The sequence below is a fragment of the Centropristis striata genome, chromosome 12 (assembly GCF_030273125.1).
Source record: "Centropristis striata isolate RG_2023a ecotype Rhode Island chromosome 12, C.striata_1.0, whole genome shotgun sequence".
NCBI lineage: Eukaryota > Metazoa > Chordata > Actinopteri > Perciformes > Serranidae > Centropristis > Centropristis striata.
Window position 1 is genome coordinate 11804156 of NC_081528.1, and position 24221 is coordinate 11828376.

General features: G+C 35.5%; 1 protein-coding gene across 1 annotated transcript; it reads left to right on the forward strand.

The window, feature by feature from the left end:
* Nucleotides 1–212: 212 nt before the first annotated feature.
* anxa5a (annexin A5a) lies at nt 213–22962 on the forward strand (the record flags this gene model as incomplete). Its single annotated transcript, XM_059346553.1, has 11 exons — nt 213–315; nt 3033–3127; nt 6826–6939; nt 9761–9851; nt 11573–11652; nt 12008–12058; nt 14739–14832; nt 17456–17551; nt 17781–17839; nt 19243–19365; nt 22456–22962. Coding segments are annotated over 11 exons (966 nt in total), but the record flags the coding sequence as incomplete, so codon positions are not given.
* Nucleotides 22963–24221: the final 1259 nt, after the last annotated feature.

Here is a 24221-nt window from a genome sequence, read left to right on the forward strand (position 1 = left end):
GTGGATTTGGCAAGTTCTCCAAAGCCACTTATACAAGCTACTTAAGCACAAATCTGTTTGTGTGAGTGTTTCTTGCATGACGCCTGATAACTTTATCTCACCTCTGCAATGCAGTTCATGCATCCACAGAGAGTTTCCTACAGAAGTTAAACCCACCATAGCAAAGAAAGTTGGGGAAACATTTTTCATAACATATTTATAATTCATTTTTTGTTGCACTCTTCCTGCAGGCACACAGAGGCAGCGTCAAACCTTTCGTCCACTTCAACGCCAAACATGATGCTGAAATTCTCCATAAAGCCATGAAAGGAATCGGTCAGTTTTCTTCACCTAGTCATTTCCCCACACACACACTCAGCATGTGACACCACTGTATATATATATATATATATATATATATATATATATATATATATATATATATATATATGCAGGGAAAACTTTTATTTAAGGTGGGAATTTAATATAATGATTCCTCAACACTTTGAACAATACAGTCGATTCAAGCTGCAAAAGGTTTACTTGCACACATGACAGGTGTGTCTTGTGTATAAATAATAATATTAATAATAATAAGCAATATTTCTATTATGCACTGTCATATTTTTCAGCTTCTCTCTAAAACCAATATAACAATAAAACACAGAAATTACACAGCTGTCAGAATAATTTTTATTTGCATTTGTTCTTTTTTTATCATTAAGAAAATAATCACATTAGTCACCCAAAAACAAAACAATAAACACCGAAACCAAAATACAAAATTAAACTGATACATCCTGAAAAACAGAAAGAGACAGCATATATTAATGGGCCTGAAAACCTAAATAATAAAAAAAAAACACTAAAGGATATCATAAAAGAAAAGAAAAAGGTAAAAAAGGATAAAAGTTCTTTGACAATTAGTGCCGTCCTCTGAAGCATGAGAAATACTTTTGCTTTCCCCAGTGAGTTTGGTCTAATTAGAAGAAAAACTGAGAAGTTTTTAACTTTTCAATGGATAAAAAAAATAAAAAAATAGAAGTACATCACAGCACTAAGCCATTTCCACAAAGTGCTCTGCAAAACCTCAACAGTAATGAGCTCTTACTGTAGGCAAACATAGAGACACAAAAAATAAAATAAATAAATAAAATGAAATACAAATAACTGTCGACATGATGGCAGAAGCAGACAGCGGACTGGTAAACAATCTGAAATGGTTATGAAAGTTTGAAATCTTTCTATATAGGCTTAGTGATGAGGTGATAATACCATAGACTGTATAAAATAGGATAATACAGCCAATGAAGGTGATATTAAACAAAGTAACATTTGAAATGAAGTTAAAAAAAAGTTATGCCAGAGAGAAAGTGTTTTCTTCCTATAGAAATATGAACGACATTAATATTTTATACAAAATATTTTGTTTAAAATACATTTTTTGCCAAACATTATTAATTATTCACAGGATTGCAATATATTGTGACACCAAAAATGACTTAGCAAAGTGAAAGTGACTTTCATATAATTTTTTCACAGAAATAAAGCTTGTATCCCAAAACGCTTTACAACCACAAGGCCACATGTCCCTGAACAGTCCTGGAATTTTATGAATTGGGTATCACGGGAAAGCAGAGACTCTCCATAATAGCATTTCTTGAAACTTCTCTGTATTAGATGAGCTGCTGTGACCTCTAGGATAAGCACAGCCTCATGAAACTCTACCACCCCTGAACAGTGTACAAAACAGAAGTTCATGCCATCCAATCACAGAAAAAAGCCATTGTTGCAGATATGCAAGGTTTTTGACACCAAATCACAGCATGGATTTTTCTGTGGTGTTCCTTAAGGTTTTGGTGTTTAAAGATTTATTGACCAATTTTCCCCAAAGTTTGCATCAAATCTGTGTTGCAACCCAAATATTGCTGAAACCTATGGGACATAATTGAGCATGGGGACAGACTTCATATATTCATACCAAACCCTTATACTCTTTAAACATTTCAATTAATATTATTCCAGATATGACTAGACATTCTTAACACACAGTGCTGAGCTACATCTCAAATTAATCTTCAGGTCTCCATCGTTCAGATGTTGTTCACCACTTCTTTGTGACATCTACTGTTAACTTGATTTCGCCCCCTAAAGAGCCCCTGTCCTTTAAAAAGAAGGATGCATTGCTCAAGGGTTAAAGCTTTGGAACAGTCAATAATGCCCAAGGGGAATATGGGCAGCCTATTAAGACACCAAGCCGAAACAACTTTTCAAGAACCCTGATCAAATAACTTGTGTCTCTGTGTAAAGGTTGCTTGGCTTTATTTGGCTGATGTTTTTAGTAGTCTGACCCTTGACCCGGTCTTCCTCTCTCAGGTAATGTTGTTGTTATTATTGGCAGAGATGCAAAATGAGAAACTGCAGTGAGAACATTACTCTGCAGTCATTAGTGTAAATCAATGGGCCCGATGACAATCATTAAATTAAAGGTGTGCACTATTAAGACTGATGCTTCTCCTGCTAATTATAACCTTACAGGCAATCAGCACCTTTTTAAATGTATCCCCAACACTTCCTGTCAGTTTCATACTTTCACAGTGTGATTAGGAAATATCCACTAAATGTAGAAAAGGAAATAGGAAGGAAAAAGAAGACCTGTTTGTAGTCCAAGATGTCATTACAGATCAGCAGGACTTTGTGCCGTCGTTCCCTCGGACTAATTGAACATTTTGATCCCTCAAAGGAAATAACACCAGCTGCTCTACAGCCTGTTTGTTTTTTTCTTCATTTTCAGGACCTATTGATTGTTAGATCATTGGCTTAGACTCCTCATGTGGGAGCAAATTGAAAGCTGCTAATTGTTCTGCTAAATGATGGGTACAATCATGATGATGCCTTATGAGCCCTTTGTTTTAAAAAAAAAAAAAGATTTTTTTTTAAAATATGAAGCTGGTTTAAGTCTTTCTTGGACGTATGTTTGCAGGTGTTTGTGTGAAGCTCATAGAGGAATTTACTTTATAAGTTATTTAATGCTTATTTGATTTCTGGTGCAGGTACGGATGAAGATGCAATCCTGATGCTGCTGAGCGCACGTAGCAACGATCAACGCCAGCAAATTAAGGCGGCATACAAAAAGGCCTACGGAAAGGTAAGACGAGCTGCTGGTAACAAAAACAGAGAGCTGGTGACAAACGGCAGTCACAGTGATGGATGGTTACAGGTCATGTCAGTGTGTCACTGCGTCCTTACTCTACAACATCACCTGGACCAAGCTCAAAAGCACACAGATATCTCCTGAAGTGTGCTTACTCAAATTCATCTGTAACTCTACCAGCCCTTCATTGTTTTCTTTCTGTTAAAGTCTGAGACTGGCAGTGTTGTAAATGTTTTTTATTGTCAACAAATTCCATCAAAAGACTAATTTGTCTGTTTTTCAATATTTTCCAACTTCCCTTGTCTTGTCTGTTGCTTCTTCTTTAAAAAAAAAAAACAACAACTCAGAATTAATAGTTTCTTTCTTTAAAGAATAAAGATTTGATATACATCGCTGTATGTGTGTATATATATATATATATATATATATATATATATATATATATATATATATATATATATATATATATATATTTATCCAGCGATGTGCTTAATTGGGGCGGCGGATTCCACAACAAAAAGTGCTCGCCATTCAATCCCAGAAAAATGCAATTCTTGCAGAAATCTCCAAAATATCAAAAGGGTTTGGCACCAAATCACAGCATGGATTTTTTTGTGGTTTTCATCAAGATCTTGGTGTCATAATGTGTTTTTTGGGGGGATTTATTTATTTATTTTTTAAACATTTTCAGCAAACAATGTTAACCCAAAAACTACTGCAACTTACGAAACATAATTGAGCATGAGGATGGCCTTCATACACTTCAATCATACACTTAGAGGGTTTGTCTAAAGTGGTCTAGAACCGACCCTGCTTACTATTACATACGAATAATAGTGATTAAAGTCAAAACCTTTTATAGGTACAAACAGTGAATGACAAAAGCCTGAGTTATGTCACACATATCAGTCACACGGAAGATCTTTCCTCATTTAACCTTCAATGTGTTATGTACATAATCGTGATATTACTGATATATACCTCTGTGCTTTTGCTTCGTATCACCACTCAGCTGCCTCCGCTGAACAACGACCTAACAGCCTTTCAGCCCTCTAACACATGAAGTGTCTCTGTCATTCAGACTCCACATTCAACAGCCAAACACGGGGAAAACATGGAAGAAGAGGCAGGAAGGCCAATTTCCTACAGTCCCTGTGGACCAGAGTGCAGTGCAGTTATTTATACACGACCGGGCATTTTACGCTCTCCTGCTCTCCCTGTTCTATCACACTGTCAAGTTATTTTATGACCACCTGTGGATTGAAAGCAGCAAGTTAATTTGCTTTCTGTGGAGGTTACTGAAAAGCAAATGTAAGAGCCACCTGGAGTACAAATAGACCCAGCAGCTGATAGAAATAAAGCACATCAGAAAATCACAATGTAGCTCCTGTAGTATCTTTAAATATTAGTGTTTTATTAAAATGAGCCTTTTTGCCTATATCTTCTATTACATCTTATAAAATGTAGTGATTGCAAGACACAAACTACTAATTTGCAATAACATCTGAAATGAGAAGTGCCAGTAAAGTCAAAAAAGAAAAATTATTATATTTATATTATTATTATTATATTATTATATTATATTTCTCTGACAGTTTATGCTCATATTTCTCTGCTACAGCTGAATTCTTCTCTGACATAGAGTGCGTCATTTCTGCTTTTGAATGCACCTTTTCACCAACCTTTTGTGGGAATATGATTTGAAATGGAAACAGGTTGTTTTGTGAAAAGAAAGACTGATTATGTAATCTAGAAATAAGGAGATTTTCTGTTCCGAGTCTCACATATTGAGCTGTTAAAGAGATGAGTGTTCGGCTGCATATTGAGCTGGCCTAGCACAGCAGATTAAAAGATCCCCTGGGTGTTTTTATATATATGTATATAGATGCACACACACATGATATTACTCACTCTTTTCACCGACTTAATTCAGGTCGTGCTCCCAGCAATGCCAAAATATGTGATTCATTGCATAGAGAAATCAATAGCGGCGTCTGTGAGTAATATGTTGTGTTTGATTAGCTGCTAGTTTAAGGACATGAAGCAAAATAAATATATTTTTTGCTTTGTGAGGGTATGTTTCTTCTGATTATCCTCATTTCTCTCAAAATGTCAGCAAGGCAGAGAATTGTCACGTATGCCTGAATCTCTTTGACATAAGGAACGTGAATGTTTGTCTATTATTTGATATAACTTCAGGATAATCTACATTCATGGCAACACTAACGAGTCAAGTTTTCCTGTCACTATGTGCTGTGATATGGTTTGTTTTCTGATATCCAATATGTTTCATGCGTTAAAGCCATAGACTGTATAAGAAATGGAGAGTCACCATAATGTCACCCATTGGTTTGTGGCCCGTTGGAAGAGTTCAGTGTTACACTCGTCGCCATCTTGTTTCCGATACGGGGAGCAGACCATATTTGGACTGTGGAGGAGCGAGAGGGATCAAACGACACTGACTACAGCCTCTCTACACCTCAACCTGACTGAGCGAAACCGCTGCTAATTCATGTTAGCATTAACTGGAGCATTAACTGGGATGTTAATGTTGGCTAGCAAAAAAACAAAACAAATGTACGTTACTTACCTCAGAAAAATGAACAGCGACTCCTTGGAGTGTCTGTTAGTCCAACCAAGCGCTGAACAAGACTTTTTAATGAACAAAACGTTCAAATAAACTGTCATTAAGTGAAAATGAGTGTGAGTGTGAAAGGGTCAAATTCCAAACAGGAAAAAGTCATTTTTTATATCTATATAACGTTATATATAACTTTTTTTGACACGTTGCTGTGGATACTCATTGTTCTGCTTCTCTCCTGATGACGTCTCGCCTTGTTAGTGACCTGTCAATCAAAGGTAGCCACGCTCCAAATCATACGATTCTATATCTTCTAATTTTCTTCTAAATGGGGCCATTATTTGAACTATTAACATGAATTCTTTTTTCAGAAGATTTTTTGCAAGCGATTGAGACCATAGTGTTGTCCTAAAAAAATTCTGTAAATAAATAATTAGTTTTGGCTTTCAACATAAATTCATATTTTGATGTAAAACAACTTTTCACATTGTATTTCATAAATAAAGTAGACATACATAGTACATACTTTTCAAAGAGGAAGAAGGCCAATTCATTCTTTTCAAATCCCCAAATTCTCTCCATCTGTCGAATGAACAACCAAGGTTAACTCATGTTTTCACTTGTAGCTTTTTATTTGTTGTTCTGTCAATTATTTCCCCTTCTCTTTGATGATCCTGCTCCAGTATCAGCCATAACCACAAAATATAACTTCAAAAAATAAGTTATTTTAAGAAAAATCTCCCCTCAGAGCTTTTTAACTGACTGATGAACTACACACTGGCAAACTTTGCCTGGGAAAATGTAAACATAGACTCTTCAGGTCTGCATGCTGTTAAATTCCTGGTCACAGATGAATCAAGAATAAAGAAAAGACAATTTTCTCATTGATGGTCACAGTCTTATAGAGGTAACAGTATTAAACCGACATTAACTTGACAGACTTGAAAACTCCTTGCAGCTGCTTGAAAGTGAATTGCTATGAATGGAAATAAAAGCACCAGACAGCTAATGTGTTCAACAGAATTTAAATGATGCAAAGTTTTGTTCAATACAAACATAATTATGACTGTTTTTGTTCCTCTTGTCATTAATTGTCTTTTCTCTGCATCAGGACTTAGTCAGCGCCCTGAAATCGGAGCTGGGTGGGCTGTTTGAGAGTCTCATCGTGGCCTTGATGACCCCGTCTGCCTCGTACGATGCTTCCCAGCTGCACAAGGCGCTCAAGGTAACTAATGATTTCCTCACACGCTCCACTTTAGATTGCAGGTCGTATATGCAAATGAGTTGAAATCCTCAGATGAAGCAGTTTCTTCGGTGGTATTAGTGCACAGATGTTGCAGCATCTGATGCTGAAACACTCAGCTTAGCAAAAGACCTTTTTCATGACACTCACTTCAACTTGTCATAGCAGGAAAACACTGATTCAGGCTCATTTCTATTTAAGCCTTGCCAGTTAAACAGCATGCACGATAACAGAGCTCAGACTTTGGCCCACATCAATGAGACGCCGCCATTATTGGTGTTATCAGTTTCACCTGTGATCGACACGTCTTTAATGTCTGCCAGGAGAAAAACCTGCTTCATGTTGATTAGCCATTTAAAAGATGTCAAAATGGTTTCTAGTCATATATGGTAAAACCACAGCAGGTTAGCATTTAAAACTGACAGAGGATAATGAACTGACATTTAGAAATACCCAGTGGTAGAATGTAACTGAGTACATTTACTTAAGTATAATTTTGACATTTTTGCACTTTACTTTAGTATTTCCAAGTTCTCTGTGTTACTTTATAGATTACTACACTACATTTCAAAGAGAAATTATGTACGTTTTACTCTTTGTATTACAATTATTTGATGCCAATAGTTACTGTACTAGTTACTTTTTAATAGAGCCCAACAGATATGTTGGCCTATCAATGGTATTTATTGGTATCAGCGCATACTTTTTTTTTTACACAATATATAAAATTCAGAAATCAATGCTTGGGGTTATTTAAAAAAGCTTAATTAGCTATTTCTTTATTTTTTATTTAAATAGTTTTTTTGACTGATACTGAACATACAGTATTTATATTTAATTAGCTATTTTTTATTGTGGTTTTTTTTCTCAGTTGTCATTTTTGGTTGACAATGTAATGTATTGTATGTATAATGTATAGTAATGTAAACAATGTTCCTTTGCACTCTCATATCAGTGCAAATCGGTCCTCAATCTACATAAAATGTCTAATTTCATTCCAGTTCAAAAACGTACCATAATTAGCAATATCTAGGTTATCAGTTAATCTCTCCTCTCTTAAAATGGTATCTACCTCAAAAATCCCATATTGGTCAGGCCCTGTTTTTTAACATAAAATAATGCTTTTAGGATTATTAATCCCTGTATGGCTGTATGCTTTATGACCTTGTGGTTATGATGATTAACAATTTTTGTAAAAGCCTATTTTAGTGATAGTTTTATACCATCTTTGACTGCTGACTCTTTACTCCTCTTAACTGGCCGGTAGAGTTCACAAGTAATCCTACCTGTAATCCTAATTCTAAACTACTGAACTACTGCTTAGTTCAGTAGTAGTAGAAGACTAGGCTAGAAACAAGCCTTTCTTAGTCTGCTGCAGGCCACATTATGGCCTTTGTCGTGGAGTATCTGTAGATTCATTTCTGTAACCAATATGTTATTATCAACTAAAATTAGACAAATACAAGATGAAAAGTCTGAGGATTATTTTTGAAAAGATAGAAACAATTATTTCATTAACCTTCAACACTGATCTACTGATCAGCAAGTTTTGACAGCATGAAAATGTTGAAAGTTTAGAACAAAGGCAATGACACAAACCAATTAATTTGATGCACAAAAGGTTCTTTCAGGGTTCTAATGGCAGGTGTTTTTGTCAGAAAATTGGCATTAGGTGGGATTGCTCAAGATCTGGTCTTCTTCTCGTAGACAAAACACATAAACATGTTTGTTTTGTCTGATTGAGGCTGGGTCAGAACAAGAATTACCCACTAAACATTATTCTGTGCTTATCGAACAAAATAGGCCGGCAGTACAGTGGTAATTTACTCCAGAAACAACCACAGACTGTAAAGACTATAAATGGGAACATATTTTACATGAACATCCTGCTGTTTTGAAGAAGAATCAAAACTAACAATTGAGACGAAGAACTTGTAAGGAAAATGTTTAGTGAGGTAATAAATCAAGTGAGAAGTAGAGTCATTTTCATTTAAAATGTAATTTCTTTTTGCAGCTAGTGCAGTCGCCCCCTGCTGGCCGATAGAAAGGCGCTGGGCATTTTAGTACTGGCTTCACTTTACAGATTCAAAAGCAATGAATGCAATGAATCTGCTAGAACTAAAATAACATGTGGGTCAAACACTTAATGAAGTACTTGTGTGTCGTGTGTTCTCTTCATATCTGCCTGCTGCACCTGTAATGTGGCCCAAATGAATAAAATGTCACATTCAAGTAGAATGGTGCCATGGTCTAGATCTATTAGCCAATATATTCTAACGTTATATATTACTTACTTACTGCACCTACTTTATGTCACACTGAAGTCTCATAAACTTTGAAGGGAGGAAAATAACTTTAAGCTAAACTTCTGGATCCTTTTATAAATTTCAAATGGATTTTTTTTTCTTGTCATTATTCTTTCATCACATTTGTATTACCAGCGCAAAGGAAATGTTCCATCAAAGTGAAGGCAAAGCATTTAGGACCTGGCCTCGACGTTCCCATCATACCATTTGTTTGGCTTGTCAGATATTTCTTTTGCTGGAAGGTTAATTAAAGCGAAGAAAAGAGAATTTACTTTGAACTCTCCTCTGAGCTAACTCTCGACGGCTGAGGTTATTCATCTTCTAATTGCATACTTCTTGTGTGTGTGTGTGTGTGTGTGTGTGTTGGCCAAACAAATGTATTTAACTTTTGATCACTTATATTGCTCTCTTCCAACCAAAAGATTTGATGAAATAACAAAAGATTGCCATGACAAAATGCTGTCGCATCCATCCACGTCGCCTCATTTTGTTCCCAGGGCGCCGGGACTGATGACGAAGTGCTGATTGAGATCCTGGCCTCCAGGACGTGCGAGCAGATTAAAGATATCGTCAAAGTGTACAAGAAAGGTGAGTCACTCAGCTGTGAAAGAGGAAGATAACAGCAGAAAAACGTTTATGTAACAGATTGTTAGTCAAGCTCGTTGTGTCTTTTATTGTGAAAGGATGAAATGTGACAAATGGGGAATAAATATTTAAATATAGTATGGAGTCTAAAGCTTATATCATATTATATTATATATACATGTTTCTGTTTTTACTATCTCAAAAGTTTATTTAATTTAATGAAATTTTGCTTTTTCTGGCATTAATATACGTGAGGTTATTAAGAAAACCCTCTTACAAAAAAATACAAGCAACCAATAGTAAATAATCCACATTGTGGCAAAAGTATTAACCCCCTTTACTATAAAAGTAATTATCTATAAAATACCACATTAAGACACAAAGACCTGAAGAACACCAGAGAAAAATCCATGATGTCATCTGGTTTCAAAAAACTTTTGCCATTTTTGAAGATTTTTGCAAGAATTGCATTTTACAGCAAATAGATGGTAGGCACTTCTGCTTTGGAAATTGCTGAGAAACCCCTTTATTGTCCTTAACTGTAGGAAAGCTCTGAATGCTCTAGGTCTCTAGTTTGTGGTTGTAAAGTTGTATGAGGCTGTGATTATCCTTGAGATCACAGCAGTTCATTTTATACTGTAAAGGTCAAGTTTCAAGAAATGTTAGTATGGGGACGAAGGTTATCACATTACAGTTAGATTGGGCTCATTGAATTCACAAGAGTCTCATCGTTCCAGTCAGACCCAATTCAGTGACATACAATTTATGCAATTCCAAGACTGTTGAGGTAACCCAGTATGCATAAACTTTAAATTACAATAGGCAGAAATAACACATCTGTACTGCATACATGAGAAATATTGCATAAAGTGGGCATGTCTGTAAAGGGTAGTCTCGTGGGTACTCATATATCCAATTTTAATATGATTTTTAATAGATATCTTGCAGTCAGAGGTCAAGGGGGGGAAAAAATCAGTTTTTCCCTCGTCTAAATTTAGCCTTACTTTGCAGCGTTATTTAGCCCCGATTACCGACAAGATATCACGACACGGTTGATATCATACGATGTCTTCTATGACCTTAAAACTGAGTCAGATACAGCATCTAAAAGTTTATTGTTATATTAAGGAGGGGACTTGTCCTCACTCTTGACTTGACTTTTTTTACATAAACGATTTAGACCCACTCGTGACAGCCTTTTTTATTTAAGTTAGATTATTTGTATTGTTTTATTGGATAAAAAAACAAGTGGAACTGTAACACTGCAATCTTATATAAAAGCATGACATCTGTAATTCTAGTTTCTATAGTGTTTTCTCCAGTGAGTAGAAGATGTGAAAGACCCATTTCCTGGTGCACAAAACGTTTTAACAGTATATGGTTTCCCTTCTGTAACACAGAGGAGTGCTGGTGTAATGAGTATACTGTACCTCTCCTAACACCTTTTCCAATCAAATGTGTCGCGGCAAGAATGTCTCTGACAGCAGCTGAAAATAATCTGTGACAACAAAAGCACCAAGGGCAAAAGGCAAAGGGGCCAGTTTATTTGATCTAGACAAAAGAGAAGGCCACGCTGTCCGTTAGCCAACTAATCAAATCTTTGCTGTCGCAGCTCATCCTGCGGAGCGGTGGACGGCCCACTAGGGTCGATTTCAACCATTAGTGCATGTTGTGCACAGAGAAGTGTAAGCAATATTCTGCCCCTCTTCTCCTCTTTCCTCCAGAGTTCAGTGGAAAGCTGGAGAAAGATATCTGCGGTGACACCTCAGGGCACTATCAGAGGCTACTGGTGATCCTCCTGCAGGTACGGACGGGGGCTGCAGAGACTTGTGTTTCCTTTCCTGATAATTAGAGCCTCTGGTGATGTCATTACACAGTCATGAGAGGGTTAGGTGTGTTTCTGGGAGAAGGGGAGGAGGGGGAGACAGCACAATAACGCAGTTGGTTTCTCAAATGTGTTTTGGTTTACACACAGAAAATGTAATCTGTTTGGTTCTGGACCATTTAGCAGATAATGTCATCTCCAGAGATTACTTGGGTTGAGAGAGAAGCTCATTATCTTTCCATCCACATTGACCTGATTTTCTCTCTGTTTGAACATCCGGTTGTTTCCATCTGTCTGTCTCTCTGTTTGGTCGCTTGTTTGTCCGGCTGTGAAGGGGAACAGGGATGAGGGAGTGGACGAGGATAAAATCGAGAAAGATGCAAAGGTAAGATCTAAAGGAAAACACATCCTTTGTTGATGTCAGATAATGTTTAACAAACCCTGTTTAACAAATGCCCCAAAAGCCAATGGTGAAAAGTAGGCAGGTACAATTTTGAGGTAGTTTTGCTTTATTTGAGTAATTCGATTTTCAGCAACTTCATATATCTACTCCACTGCAGTTTGGAGGCAATGTTGTATTATCTTTCGCCACGATTGTGAACTTGATAACTTAAATTAAGTTCCTTTGCAGATTCAGACTAATAATTCAAAATATACAGTAATCTATAAATATTATCTGATGTATTGTGATAGGATAAGATATCAGGAGGGAAAATTCATATGCTAGTGGTGCATAAGTAGGTCAAGTGAGCTCCAGGTAAACAATAATGCTCGAGGAGGTGTCCGCGATCAGGAGTTAATGGGCAACAGGGAGGCTGGAAGTGCCTCTGACTCCATTAATTCCTGATTATGCACACCTCAAAGGGCATTAACCTGCTCTTACCATGATGATTAGTATTTAAATCAAAATCTAAAGTTTTTCACAAGCAACTCAGTCCCTTGTTACACTTGAGGGTCTGTCTAATGCCTGGAACAACTGTTACCCTCCCTAAGGTTCTTATGCAATGAAAACATTGGCCACTACTCCAGTAAATAGGACGTACCGCAGCTACGACTTGACAAAGGGAGATATTTTTAGTCCGTTCAGCTTTTAGGAACCTTTTGGCTCAGCTGTTTGCCAGAAAGCTAACATTGTGCTTGATATATTTAAAGTAAATATCACTGCATATAGTTAACAGTTCCCCAGCAGCCAATCAGAATCAAGTTTCCCCCCAGACCATGGAATAACATTAAATTATACCAGAGATAGTTAAGAAGTGAGACAGTTCACTGATTCTGATTCTGAAGGACAAATCAGGAGAAAATGAACTTTTTCACTGGCCATATTATTAGGTATATCTAATCAGCCAATCACATTGAAGCAACTCAATGCATTTAGGCATGTAGACATGGTGAAGATGACCTGCTGAAGTTCAAAGTGAGCATCAAAATGGGGAAGAAAGGCGATTTAAGTGACTTTGAATGTGGCATGGTTGTTGGTCTGAGTTTTTCACAAACTGCTCATCTACTGGGATTTTCACGCAGAACCATCTCTAGGGTTTACAGAGAATGGTCCGAAATAGAGAAAATATCCAGTGAGCTAAAATGCCTTGTTGACTGGCTTGTTGTTTGTCAGACTGGTTGAAGATGATAGAAAGGCAACAGTAACTCAAATAACTACTTGGTACAACCAAGGTGTGCAGAAGAGCATCTCTGAATGCACAACATGTCCAACCTTGAAGAAGATGGGTTACAGTAGCAGAAGACCACACTGCCACTTTATTAGGTACACCTTTATAGCTCATAAAGTGGCAGGCTAGTGCAGATAGTAATTAAATAAATATATAGAAGAGGAATGCACACAGAAGAGTTACGTACGCACAAGCTGGAAGAAGTCCACTGTCCCTCTGAATTTAACAGTAAAAAATACCTAAATAAGTGATCGTCTCACATCCTATTCACTGTGCAAATTCATATTGCAAACTCCTGGCTTTTACTTGTAACAGAGTATTTCTTCACGTATGGTTCTCCATTTTTACTTGTTAAAAAGTTTTGAAAACTGCTGGAGTTTCTGCTGGTTGCCTGGCAACTGCTGGGAAAAAGTCCTGTACATAACCCTGCGGTGAAAAGTCTGGATCTGGTGGCTTGATTAAAAATAAATAAATAAATCAACCTTGAGTCCTTTTGAGACTTCTGTGGTTTCATGGTTTATAATTCCAATTGCTATTTTGTAATGAATGTAATAACAGTTAAGTTATTATGAAATAAAACATACAGAAGCTAAACCCCCCCCCCCCTGAAATAACAGTAAAAAGCCTTAGCAGCCCTGTACATGATTTGTGGACTAAATTTCACCATCTTCTATTAAATGCCAACATGTTCAGGATGTGATCACGTTCCTGAAGCTGCTCCCCAAAGTGCAGCTGAACGCCGAGACAGCTGAGATGAATAGTCAATAGGATGAATTAATTAAAGAGTAGGGAACCTTCGGGAACAGAACATCTTGTTTCCTATAGACCGCTGGTAATTATTGATATTGAGTTGTGGATTGGGATCCAATAATGATAAGCATTAAGTTATCCTGCATGTATCTGAATGTAGACGACAAATTAACAAGACAGCAGTGACAGTGCTGTTGAGAGGTACTCAGATCCTTTAATCAAGTAAAAATAGAAAGGTAACAATCCAGAATTTTTCTTAAGTTACAAGTAAGTACAAAAGTATTATCAGTAAAATATATTTAGATTATCAAAAGTAAAACAACTCATTGTGCAGAATGGCTCCTTAATAGTGTTGCAGGGATAATAATAATTGGGTGATAAATAAATACAATAAAATAACATAAAATATTTGTTTTAGTATTTATTTACTTTTTTCCCCTCATTCTCTCCTGAAAGGACCTGAAACACAAAACTTCCATGAAATAACAAAGACAAATAGAAAAACAGAACTTTTGTGTCGTCTGGCACAGTACAAGGTCCTACATCAGTGCTGTCATCTCGCTCGGTCCGTTTGTTCGAATAAGTCCCTGTCTGCACAAGGTCTGCTGTGTTTGTGAGAGTGTATAAGTGTGTGTGTCATTACAGGACTTATACGCTGCTGGAGAGGGCAAGTTTGGCACAGATGAGGAAAAATTCATCACAATTCTTGGCAACAGGAGCGCAGAGCATCTCAGAGAAGGTGAGTTTGTTTGTGCATGCATTATTGAATGTCAGAGAGTGCAGAAGTTTAATTTGCTGTTGAGAGCAAGATGGGAAGTTCCAAAGCAACATACCATTACTATCCAACCATGCAGTAGTTATTATTCCAAGAACACTTAGAGACACAGCATAGAAACACTTTGGCTTTTTGGGGGGAGATAGCAGGTCAACATTAAAGGCCACATATAAGTGTTGTACACCATCTGAACGCCGGAAACCTGAAGATTAATTGTTTCAAGTTGTTCCAGTCATGAAACTGTAATCGAAGGTTCTCAGAGTGTCAATACAATATAAGAGCTTAAAACAGTATGTTATGAATATATAAAGGTCATTCTTGTGCTCAATTATGTCTCATAAGTTGTTAGAGCATTTTTTTTTGGGTTGATACCATTTGTTACACATATTTGGTGCTGAATCTTACCCTTTTTTTAACACTTGAGCAGTAATAAAAAGTAGTCAAAAATCCTCCCAAAAAATCAAATTAAGACAACAAAACCTTGAGAACCACCACAGAAAAATCCATGCTGTGATTTGGTTTTAAAAACTTTTGACAATTTCTGCAAGAATTGGATTTTTCTGGCATTGAATGACGAGCACTTCTGTTCTGTAAACGGCTTATAAACCCCCTTATTGTCAATATGCCTTGGAAAGCCATAATCCTCTGAATGCTCTAGGTCTATGGATTGTGGTTGTATGGTTAAATGAGGCAATAGAGGTCACAACAGGTCATTTTATACAACACATTTAATCAAGTTAAAAAAAAAATATCTTACTGCAATGAACTGGCTTCGATGGGGACTAACATCATCACAAATAAATAAAACCAGGACCATTGAAACCACAAGAGTCTCAGCTTCCCAGTGATATCTTTATATAATTCAAAGATTGTTTGTGGACCCCAGTATGCAGAAAATATTTAAATACAATAGGTGAAAAATAACAATTCTACTGTATGAGAAGAACTGCATGTTTTGGCCTTCAAACTGCTTGGGATGATCATAGAGTTGGCATGTCTGTAACGCTGTATAGGCAATTTTCATTCAGATATCTTGAAGTCACAGGTCAAAGACCCCCATGAAATTGGCATGTCAGTTTTTCCCTCGCTCCCTTAGCCTTGATTCGGAGTGTTATTTTGCTCCCAACAAAATACCATGACATGGTTGGTACCAGTGGATTCATTAGGTCTTCTAGTTATCAACTGTTGCTGTAAAACTGAGACTGCTGGAGCCTCTGAAAAACAGAAACTCATCTGAGGAGGCTGCCGTCCTCAAGGAGTACAAGAGGTTAGAGGGGTCACTTTCTTTTCAAATCTGAACAACTTACATCCTGGAATTTCGTTCTCATAAAAAGAAACAAAGTTGCAGCTGACACTTAGCCAAAGTAAACAGCACAGAACTCAGATACAGGTGAGAGCACAGAAGAAAAGTAGAGAGCACCAGACTTTTGTGGAGTTTATTAAGGTGTGATGAACAACAAACACAAGCTTGGCGGCAGTCCTGAGGGCAAGAACATCTGGCTGCAAAAGAGAGAGGTCAGAGAGGAAAATGGCCAGACTTGTTCAAACTGTTTTTTGAGTCAGAAGCCCGACTGAGTGTAATGAAAAATTCAGGCGAACAGACCCGAGCGGTGAGAAACAGGTTAACCGACAGGTTATACCAAGCTAAAGAGAAAGAGAATCAGTGATCAGCCATGAGAGGGATTTCATATTAACATAGTGTACTCCTGCATCAACAAGTCCTCATATCTAGTTTAGATGATATGGTGTTTCTTCCAAAGTGACCTGCTTTATGTAAGAAATACTGAATCAGAAAAATTCAGAACCACAATTAAAAAAGTCAGATGAATTAAACTACAGGGTTATAGTAAATAAATGAATAACTAAATAAATCCACCCAACCTTTTGATTCTTTGCTATGTATCTACTTTTGTGGCTTACATTTTATTATATAAAATATTATTGAGGATAAATAATAAATATAAATGAATAAATGATAAATAAATGAATAAATCATATATATATATATATATATATATATATATATATATATATATATATATATATATATATATATATATATATATAATATATATAGCCTTTAGGGGATTTTTAATGTTTTTCTTTTACTTCTTTTATTGTGCAAATAAATTAATAAATAACAAATAAATAGAATACCATATCACCAAAACCATATCAGAAAATAAACATTACAATTCATTCATTCATTAAATTTAAAAAAAAACATTAAATATTTAAATGGCATTAAAAGCAAAACACAATAAATAAATAAAAACATAACATAAAAACATTAATAAAATATACAAAGAGTAAAAGATTGGATGGCAACAATTTAAAAGAAGTAAAAATGGAAGCAGAAAAAGATGAAAATGAATTACATTTAGCTTAATGCTTGCCTAAATTAGTAAGTCTTAATTTTGATTAATTACAATATGAACATGATGTATATACAAAATAAATACAAAATACAAGGCAATAAACATGCTAGCTCCTTTTTTAATGAGTTGCCCTGAAGTCAAACTGGCCGAACCCTTTTAATACTGAATTTATTCTACATCAAAGTGTTGCTGCTGTTTTTTTTTTGCAGTGTTCGATGCCTACAAGAAGCTCTCTGGCTCTGATATCGAGGACAGCATCGAAGGAGAGACCACTGGGAATCTGGAGAACTTACTGGTAGCTGTTGGTAAGACCTGTGATTTATCAGGACCATTCTGTAGTCGTAACAAACGGGCGACAAATACTAAAACTCCCTCTGGGTTTTCTGTTTTGTGTCTGGCATGCATGTTAAAATGAATTGCAGCAGAGGATAACACTTTGCTGCAGAAATCAATATGATGTCAGATTCATGTGACAAAAACTCAGATTCACAGAGAACCTTATATAATGGCTGCTTTTTTCTTTTTCCTACACAGTGAAGTGTGTCAGGAGTGTCCCTGAGTTTTTCGCTGAAGGCCTTTATAAATCTATGAGGGTAGGTGTAACACACAGTTTATCAAACCTCAACATATGTTTTTATCTAATACTAAAATGTATTTCTGTATTCTGTTATTCCAAAATGATATAAGTACCAAAACCAGAAAAAATAAATAATGAAATGTGTTCATCTGCAGTTCCCTCGGGTCCTTTTACATTTTTTAGATAATCAGATGCACTTTATATTAGAGCTAACTAGATTCCAATCAATGCTGATGTGTTATGTTGGTGAATATATGTTTTTGCTTGAATTAATTAGATTCAATTAGTTTCAGTGCATTAAAAAATGAATTAGCAGACTCTTAAAATGTAATTCATCACACTGAACATGACGCATTCAATTGTGTGGTGATGCAATTTAAATGAAAAGCTCAATAATTTGGAAAACATTTTACACACTTTCTTGCTGAGAGCCCCATGAGAAGCTTGATATCACTCTTGTGCTTGTGCATTGAATATGAAGATGCAGCGTAGCTTAGCACAAAGACTGTAAACAAAGGGAAAACTGCTAGCCTTGCTCTGTCCAAAGGTAATAAAATCCAGTTATCTTTGAGCTAGAAAGCTTCCCATCTAATGCGTTTTTTGAGCTGTTAACTAAATTATATGACCTTACTGTCATGAAACACATCGATGTTGATGGTATTATTGACATTTATTGCACACCCCCTTAAATATTTGGTATTATTAGTAAGAAAGCAAATAAGCATTTCTCCTGAAAAGTCTAGACTGTATTGATTACTGTGCCATTCTCAAGCAGGTTTCAGGTATATATATCTAATTTAAAAAAGGCTAAAAAGTTTGGACACTAACAAAATGCATCAAATTCAGAATTTAGAGAGTATATTTACAAAAACAAACATTTATCAGTTTAAAATATATTCTCTTTATGCAGTTTCCATTTGAATAAATGTCACAAAAAATCAGCAAAGTATTTAATTACAATGACAATGTCGCAACTTTTTTGGAATCTGAGTTGTACTTCTTGAATTTCATATCATACAAAATTAAATCAGCTGCCCGTAATGGCCATTAAAATACATCCATAAATCTGAATCATGCATTTGACAAGTATTGACACAAATGCAGAGTATTTATGATTTATCGTTAAGGCGCTAAAACTTTAATACATGGAATTCATCTTTTAATAATTACCTTATGAAAACAAAGCCAGTTGTGTTTTTCAAGTCATCATGTTACAGTTCAAGTTCAAAAGTGGATTTACAGTAAATTAGGGTATTAAACTTGTTAAACGCGGTGATGTACTGTGTCAAAGTATGTCTCTGCAGCACCTTAAAGAAACAAAAAGACAGCTGGCTTACAGTTTTGTGGGCTATAAAGCTGGCTGATGATGTAATTTCATAGACTGTTAACTCCGGCTGCTGAATTTGTTTCTGTGTGTAGCGTGCCGGAACTGACGACGACACCCTGATGAGGATAATGGTGTCCAGGAGCGAGGTGGACATGCTGGACATCAGAGCCATCTTCAAGAAGAAGTACGGAGTGTCTCTATACTCTACAATCCAGGTACTCAATCACTCAGTGTTTCTTTTTTTTTTTTTTTAATGACGTGCTAAGTAGTCTAATCGTTCAGAAAAAAAGAATGTGATATAATTCTCCTCAGTTTCTACCCCCTGTTGCTTTAAACATAGTCATCTATCCGTCTGCACGCTTTAAAACACCAGCTGGGTGAATCACGGTGATGCTGCTTATACACCATTCATGTCAGTGCAGTGATGGAGTGCAGATTAGTGATTTACTTTAAATGCCTTGTTCAGCGTGATGAGACTGAAATAAGATGAGATGCTTCTTCCACACGAGCCAGAGTGAATTAATCTATTCTCCTGGGGCCAGATGTTCCTGCAGAGAGGAGTTATTGCCATCCTCTCATAGAAAGGGCCAATAGTGAATACATAAGTACAAGTTCATTTTTATTTCATTATGGCAATTATTACTTCAACTATAACTCGGCTTGCACTTGGTGTTTTCCTGGTGTTGCCATTTCACATCACTGTTTATGACTTTTCATGTTAATTATCACACCTTTGACCTGTCAATCACAGGTGTAAATGTCAGCTTTAATTACTTCATGGTTACACTCCAGTTATAGATATGTCATTTACAGTGTTATGGAGTAGTGAACTACATGCTATTGAGCTAGAAGTTTAACTACATATTGCATTAGCTTGCTGGTAGTTCAACTGCATTTATATTTGTGTCGCAATTTAATTTTTTAAACCATTTTTTGTTTAGCTAAACTACTAAAAATACAAACTTTAAATTTGGCCATAAGATTAATGTTTTTATTATTATTATTATTATTATTTTTCCATTGCTTTTTTACTGTCATTGAACCCCTTTGACTGCCCCCTCACCCTTTTTCTTTCACCTCATTTGAACTTTACATGTTATTCATAGGTCAAATGATCAGGTAGAGGTTTTTTTTCTTAACTTTTTAAGTTGTGGTTAGATCATATAAAAGCCTGATTTGTTAAAAAAAAAAAAAAAAAAAGCTGTCAGATTAAACCCTTTTATTTTCAAAAGTCAAAAGCTTAAAAGGACATTATTATATCTGAAAATCAATTTTTGTAGTTTCAAATGGGATTTGTGGGAAGATACACATGATTACTTAGTTTTGAATTGTTAAGGCATTTGGTGGATGGAAAAAAGACACATGGACACAGAGATACTGTATACACACACAAAGATTGTAAATACTACCTACTAAATATCTTTATATCAATATATAGTTTGACATCAGCATCTGTGGTGAATTATTTTGTGCCGTGTTACTTTTTCTGCTGTTCTATTGATAAAAAGCTCAAACAAGTTCTGAACTTGTATACTGACAATTAATAGGCAGAATGACCTTTGAGGTATATGTACGTTGTTAATTTGAAGTAGTTTGAACTCCTGTTTCTAAGTAGCTGTAGTTGACCAAATTAGATTTCCCCACAGCATAGCTTTACTGTACTTTAACTTTTACTGGTGTGAAGTCATTGGTAGCTTGCGCTGCTATCCCAACACTGAACATTTCCATGGTGCTGCTGTTGTGCATGACGGTTTAATTGTCATTTCAAACCATGATGATTGTTATTAGTTTCACCTGTGCTTTTTCTGCTGTGATGACGTTCATGTTCATATACAAGGTGCTGTAATTACACGTTTCTGACTTGTAAGTGGCAGCGAAGAAAATTTCAGCTAAAGCCTGTCATTCGAAGTGGCTGTACCTATATTTATTATAGATTTGGGCTATATTGGGAATCCTGCTGTTGCATTCCATCATACATGATGTGAGCAGAGCATAAAAATAAAAGGTCTATTCTTTCATGTATCTTCCTGTTACAGCAAGCTAAGAGAAGAAAACCACTCTTTTGTTGTTCATATGATTCATGTCATATAAATATGCCATTTACACTTCTAAGGCACCCGAAGGACACGTTGGTCCCAACCACTTTTTTTAAATTTTGTCCCCATCACATAGGCATAATTTGTTAAAAATGTTAAGCAAAATAGTTTGCAGCAACAAATGTTAACTAACAAATAAGAACGCTTATAGAAACATTTATTTTCCCAACAAGAAAAAATGTAATGCAACCAGAGGAAACACTGGGTGAGGATGGGCTGTGAAAAGTGTAAAACCTACAATAATACCCAACATACATACGTAAGAAAGTATTTAAAAAAGTATAAAAACAACAACATCATTGTCCGTCTCGATGTTTCACTGTGGACATTGTGATATACCAATAAAAATGATGAAAATAAAATACAATATAATAGATTTAATAGCTATAATAATATTATTAGAATAGTTAAATTAAAGATCTACATATAATAGATTACATAGACAAAACAATAAAATAATAATAATAATAAATATATTCTTACAATAAAATAGAAATACAAATACAATCAATGAGGAGAAAATAAATAGAATAATATTATTAATAATAATAGAATAAGCGATAAAGTATAATAGAATAACATCTTACAACATACATGTAATTTTTTTTAAAAAGGAATAAAATAAATTCAATAGTGTCTATAAATCATTCTTACAGCCATAATTCCCAAAAAGTTGGGACGCTCTAAAAAACGTAATAAAAACAAAATGAAATGATTCGCAAATAAAAAATGTTTTTACTTTGTTGTTGCTCTAGCTGTTGTGTGCAGTTATGCTAAATTTTGGAAGCATGCACCACTGAGGGGTGAGGGTGTAGAGATTCATACAAGCAACATCACATCACTGTCGTTGTAAAGACACGTTTGTCCAAAGCAGTGATGACATAACAAAGCAATTTGATGTTCAGTGTCTTGATCAAGGACACTTCAACATGTGGAGAGGAGGAGCAGACAATCCAACCCCCTGATCGACAGCCGCCCACATGCATGAAAAGTGACAGCTTGACATACAAGTGTCATTGAGAAAAAAACAACAGAGCATGTTAAAATAAAAAATATCTACAATGGTAAAGAAGTTAAGTGCCTAAAAGCTTAAATTAGGTGAAAAGAACTTCTCGGATTTTGATCAAAACCTGATTTAGTGAGTATAAGGAACCTGGAGGAGGAAGAGGAGGAGGATAAAATAATTCAGTCTGTTGTTTTTCTTTGCAGGAGGACACGACTGGAGACTACCAGAAAGCTTTGCTCTACCTCTGTGGTGGGAATGATTAATGTTGTGATATGATGTGTTTAGCAGCACAGAATGATGAGCTGCCGTGGTGCTGCAGGGCAAAGGCTACATGTGAGATGAGATTATCGATCTGCAGTTGTGGATTCTTTCTGACTTTAGCTTGCTATTGATTGAATTAGTGTGAATTACCCACTTGTCATTTTTGATTTATGACCATATCCCCTGTATGAACAGCAGTAAGAGTGCATTCACTTAAAATATACTGAATTGTTTTGTTTAATAATAGACATCCTTTAAACAGGAAACAGCTTCATAATGAGTACAGTTGCAGTTTGGATTTTAATGTAGACAGTACTGATAGCTATGCCTGAAGAAAGAAACATTTAAGGTGACACGCTGAAGGCAAAAACATTGCTTTTTCATGCACTTGTCAATTTTGGGCTAATTTGCTTCCATAACATGTCCTTTTCAGACTAATGAAAATAAAACATACAAAAAACACACTCAAGAGTTTTTTTTTTTTACTACACTTCGTCTGTTGATGTTTCCTAAATTCACCAAAAGTAAGATAATATCTTTTTTTACATATTTAAACAGAACATTACAGAAGACTTGCACAAAAAAAAATTGTCTTAATGTAAGTAACCAACCAAGTAACAATATATTTTATTTTATTTTATTTTATTTCATTATTTATTTATTTTATCAATTTTATCTGCAGAGTCCTGCAAAATGCATGATTTGTAGAAGGTGGTTTCTCAACTCTTAGCCAGAAATATCCACTTCAGTGGCACTTACATACAACTTACTTACAACTTCTACTTCAGTTTCAATTCTATCTATAATTGGAAGATTTTTTTACTCATGGTTGACTGATATCGGTTTTCAATGATTTTGCCTATAACACCAACAATAACTTGTGAATAAAAAGTTAACAGAGTTTCGGTGCACTTAACAACAGCATTTATCAACAGATACCAACCTGTCCTTTTTTCTGAGAGTTAAATAAATGTTAAAACATTTTTTTCTACTTAAATAAGAAATAAACAAACAATGCTAGTGTAGTGGCTTTAACTGTTGTTGGCTAACATCATTCTCCAGCAGCCACACTGACAAGGCTGCCTTCAAATGTATCTGTAGCTTCATTAGTTCAGGCCAATTAATATGAGATAATGCAGATTAAAGACAAGACATTAACTGGCCTCCAGAGGAGTTTGTTCACATATCACTAAAGGCCTGATTTAGTGAGGAACTTTTTATTTCCTGAAAACATGGTGAAAATTATCTCCTTCCTGATGAAAAAATAACTAAAATTCCTTGTCAACAAAATTAAACCAGTTTTGATCCTTTCTTTATCCAGTTTTCAGATTTTTTCTTGTGCAAATTAGTAAATATGAAAATGCCTATTTGCATATTTAAACATGCAATATCAAAAAACTTCCTGGGAAACACAATTGTCTTGATGTAAGTAATCTACTAAGGAGGTTTCATGGTGATATCTATTAGTTAAAATTGCCTCTTTATTCACCTGCTGAGTTCCCTCCTAAATGTGCCTTGCTTCAGTCACGCAGCCTTATTTTTAAATTATATTTACACACAATGTTAGCAGTTGTTTTTAGTGCACACAGCATGTGTTAAATGCAACTTAGAAAATACAATACTGACGCTAAATTATTAAACACAACATGTCGACAGCTCTCCCGCGCTCATTAATTACAAATGAACTACTGATCCTGACTTGTATTAC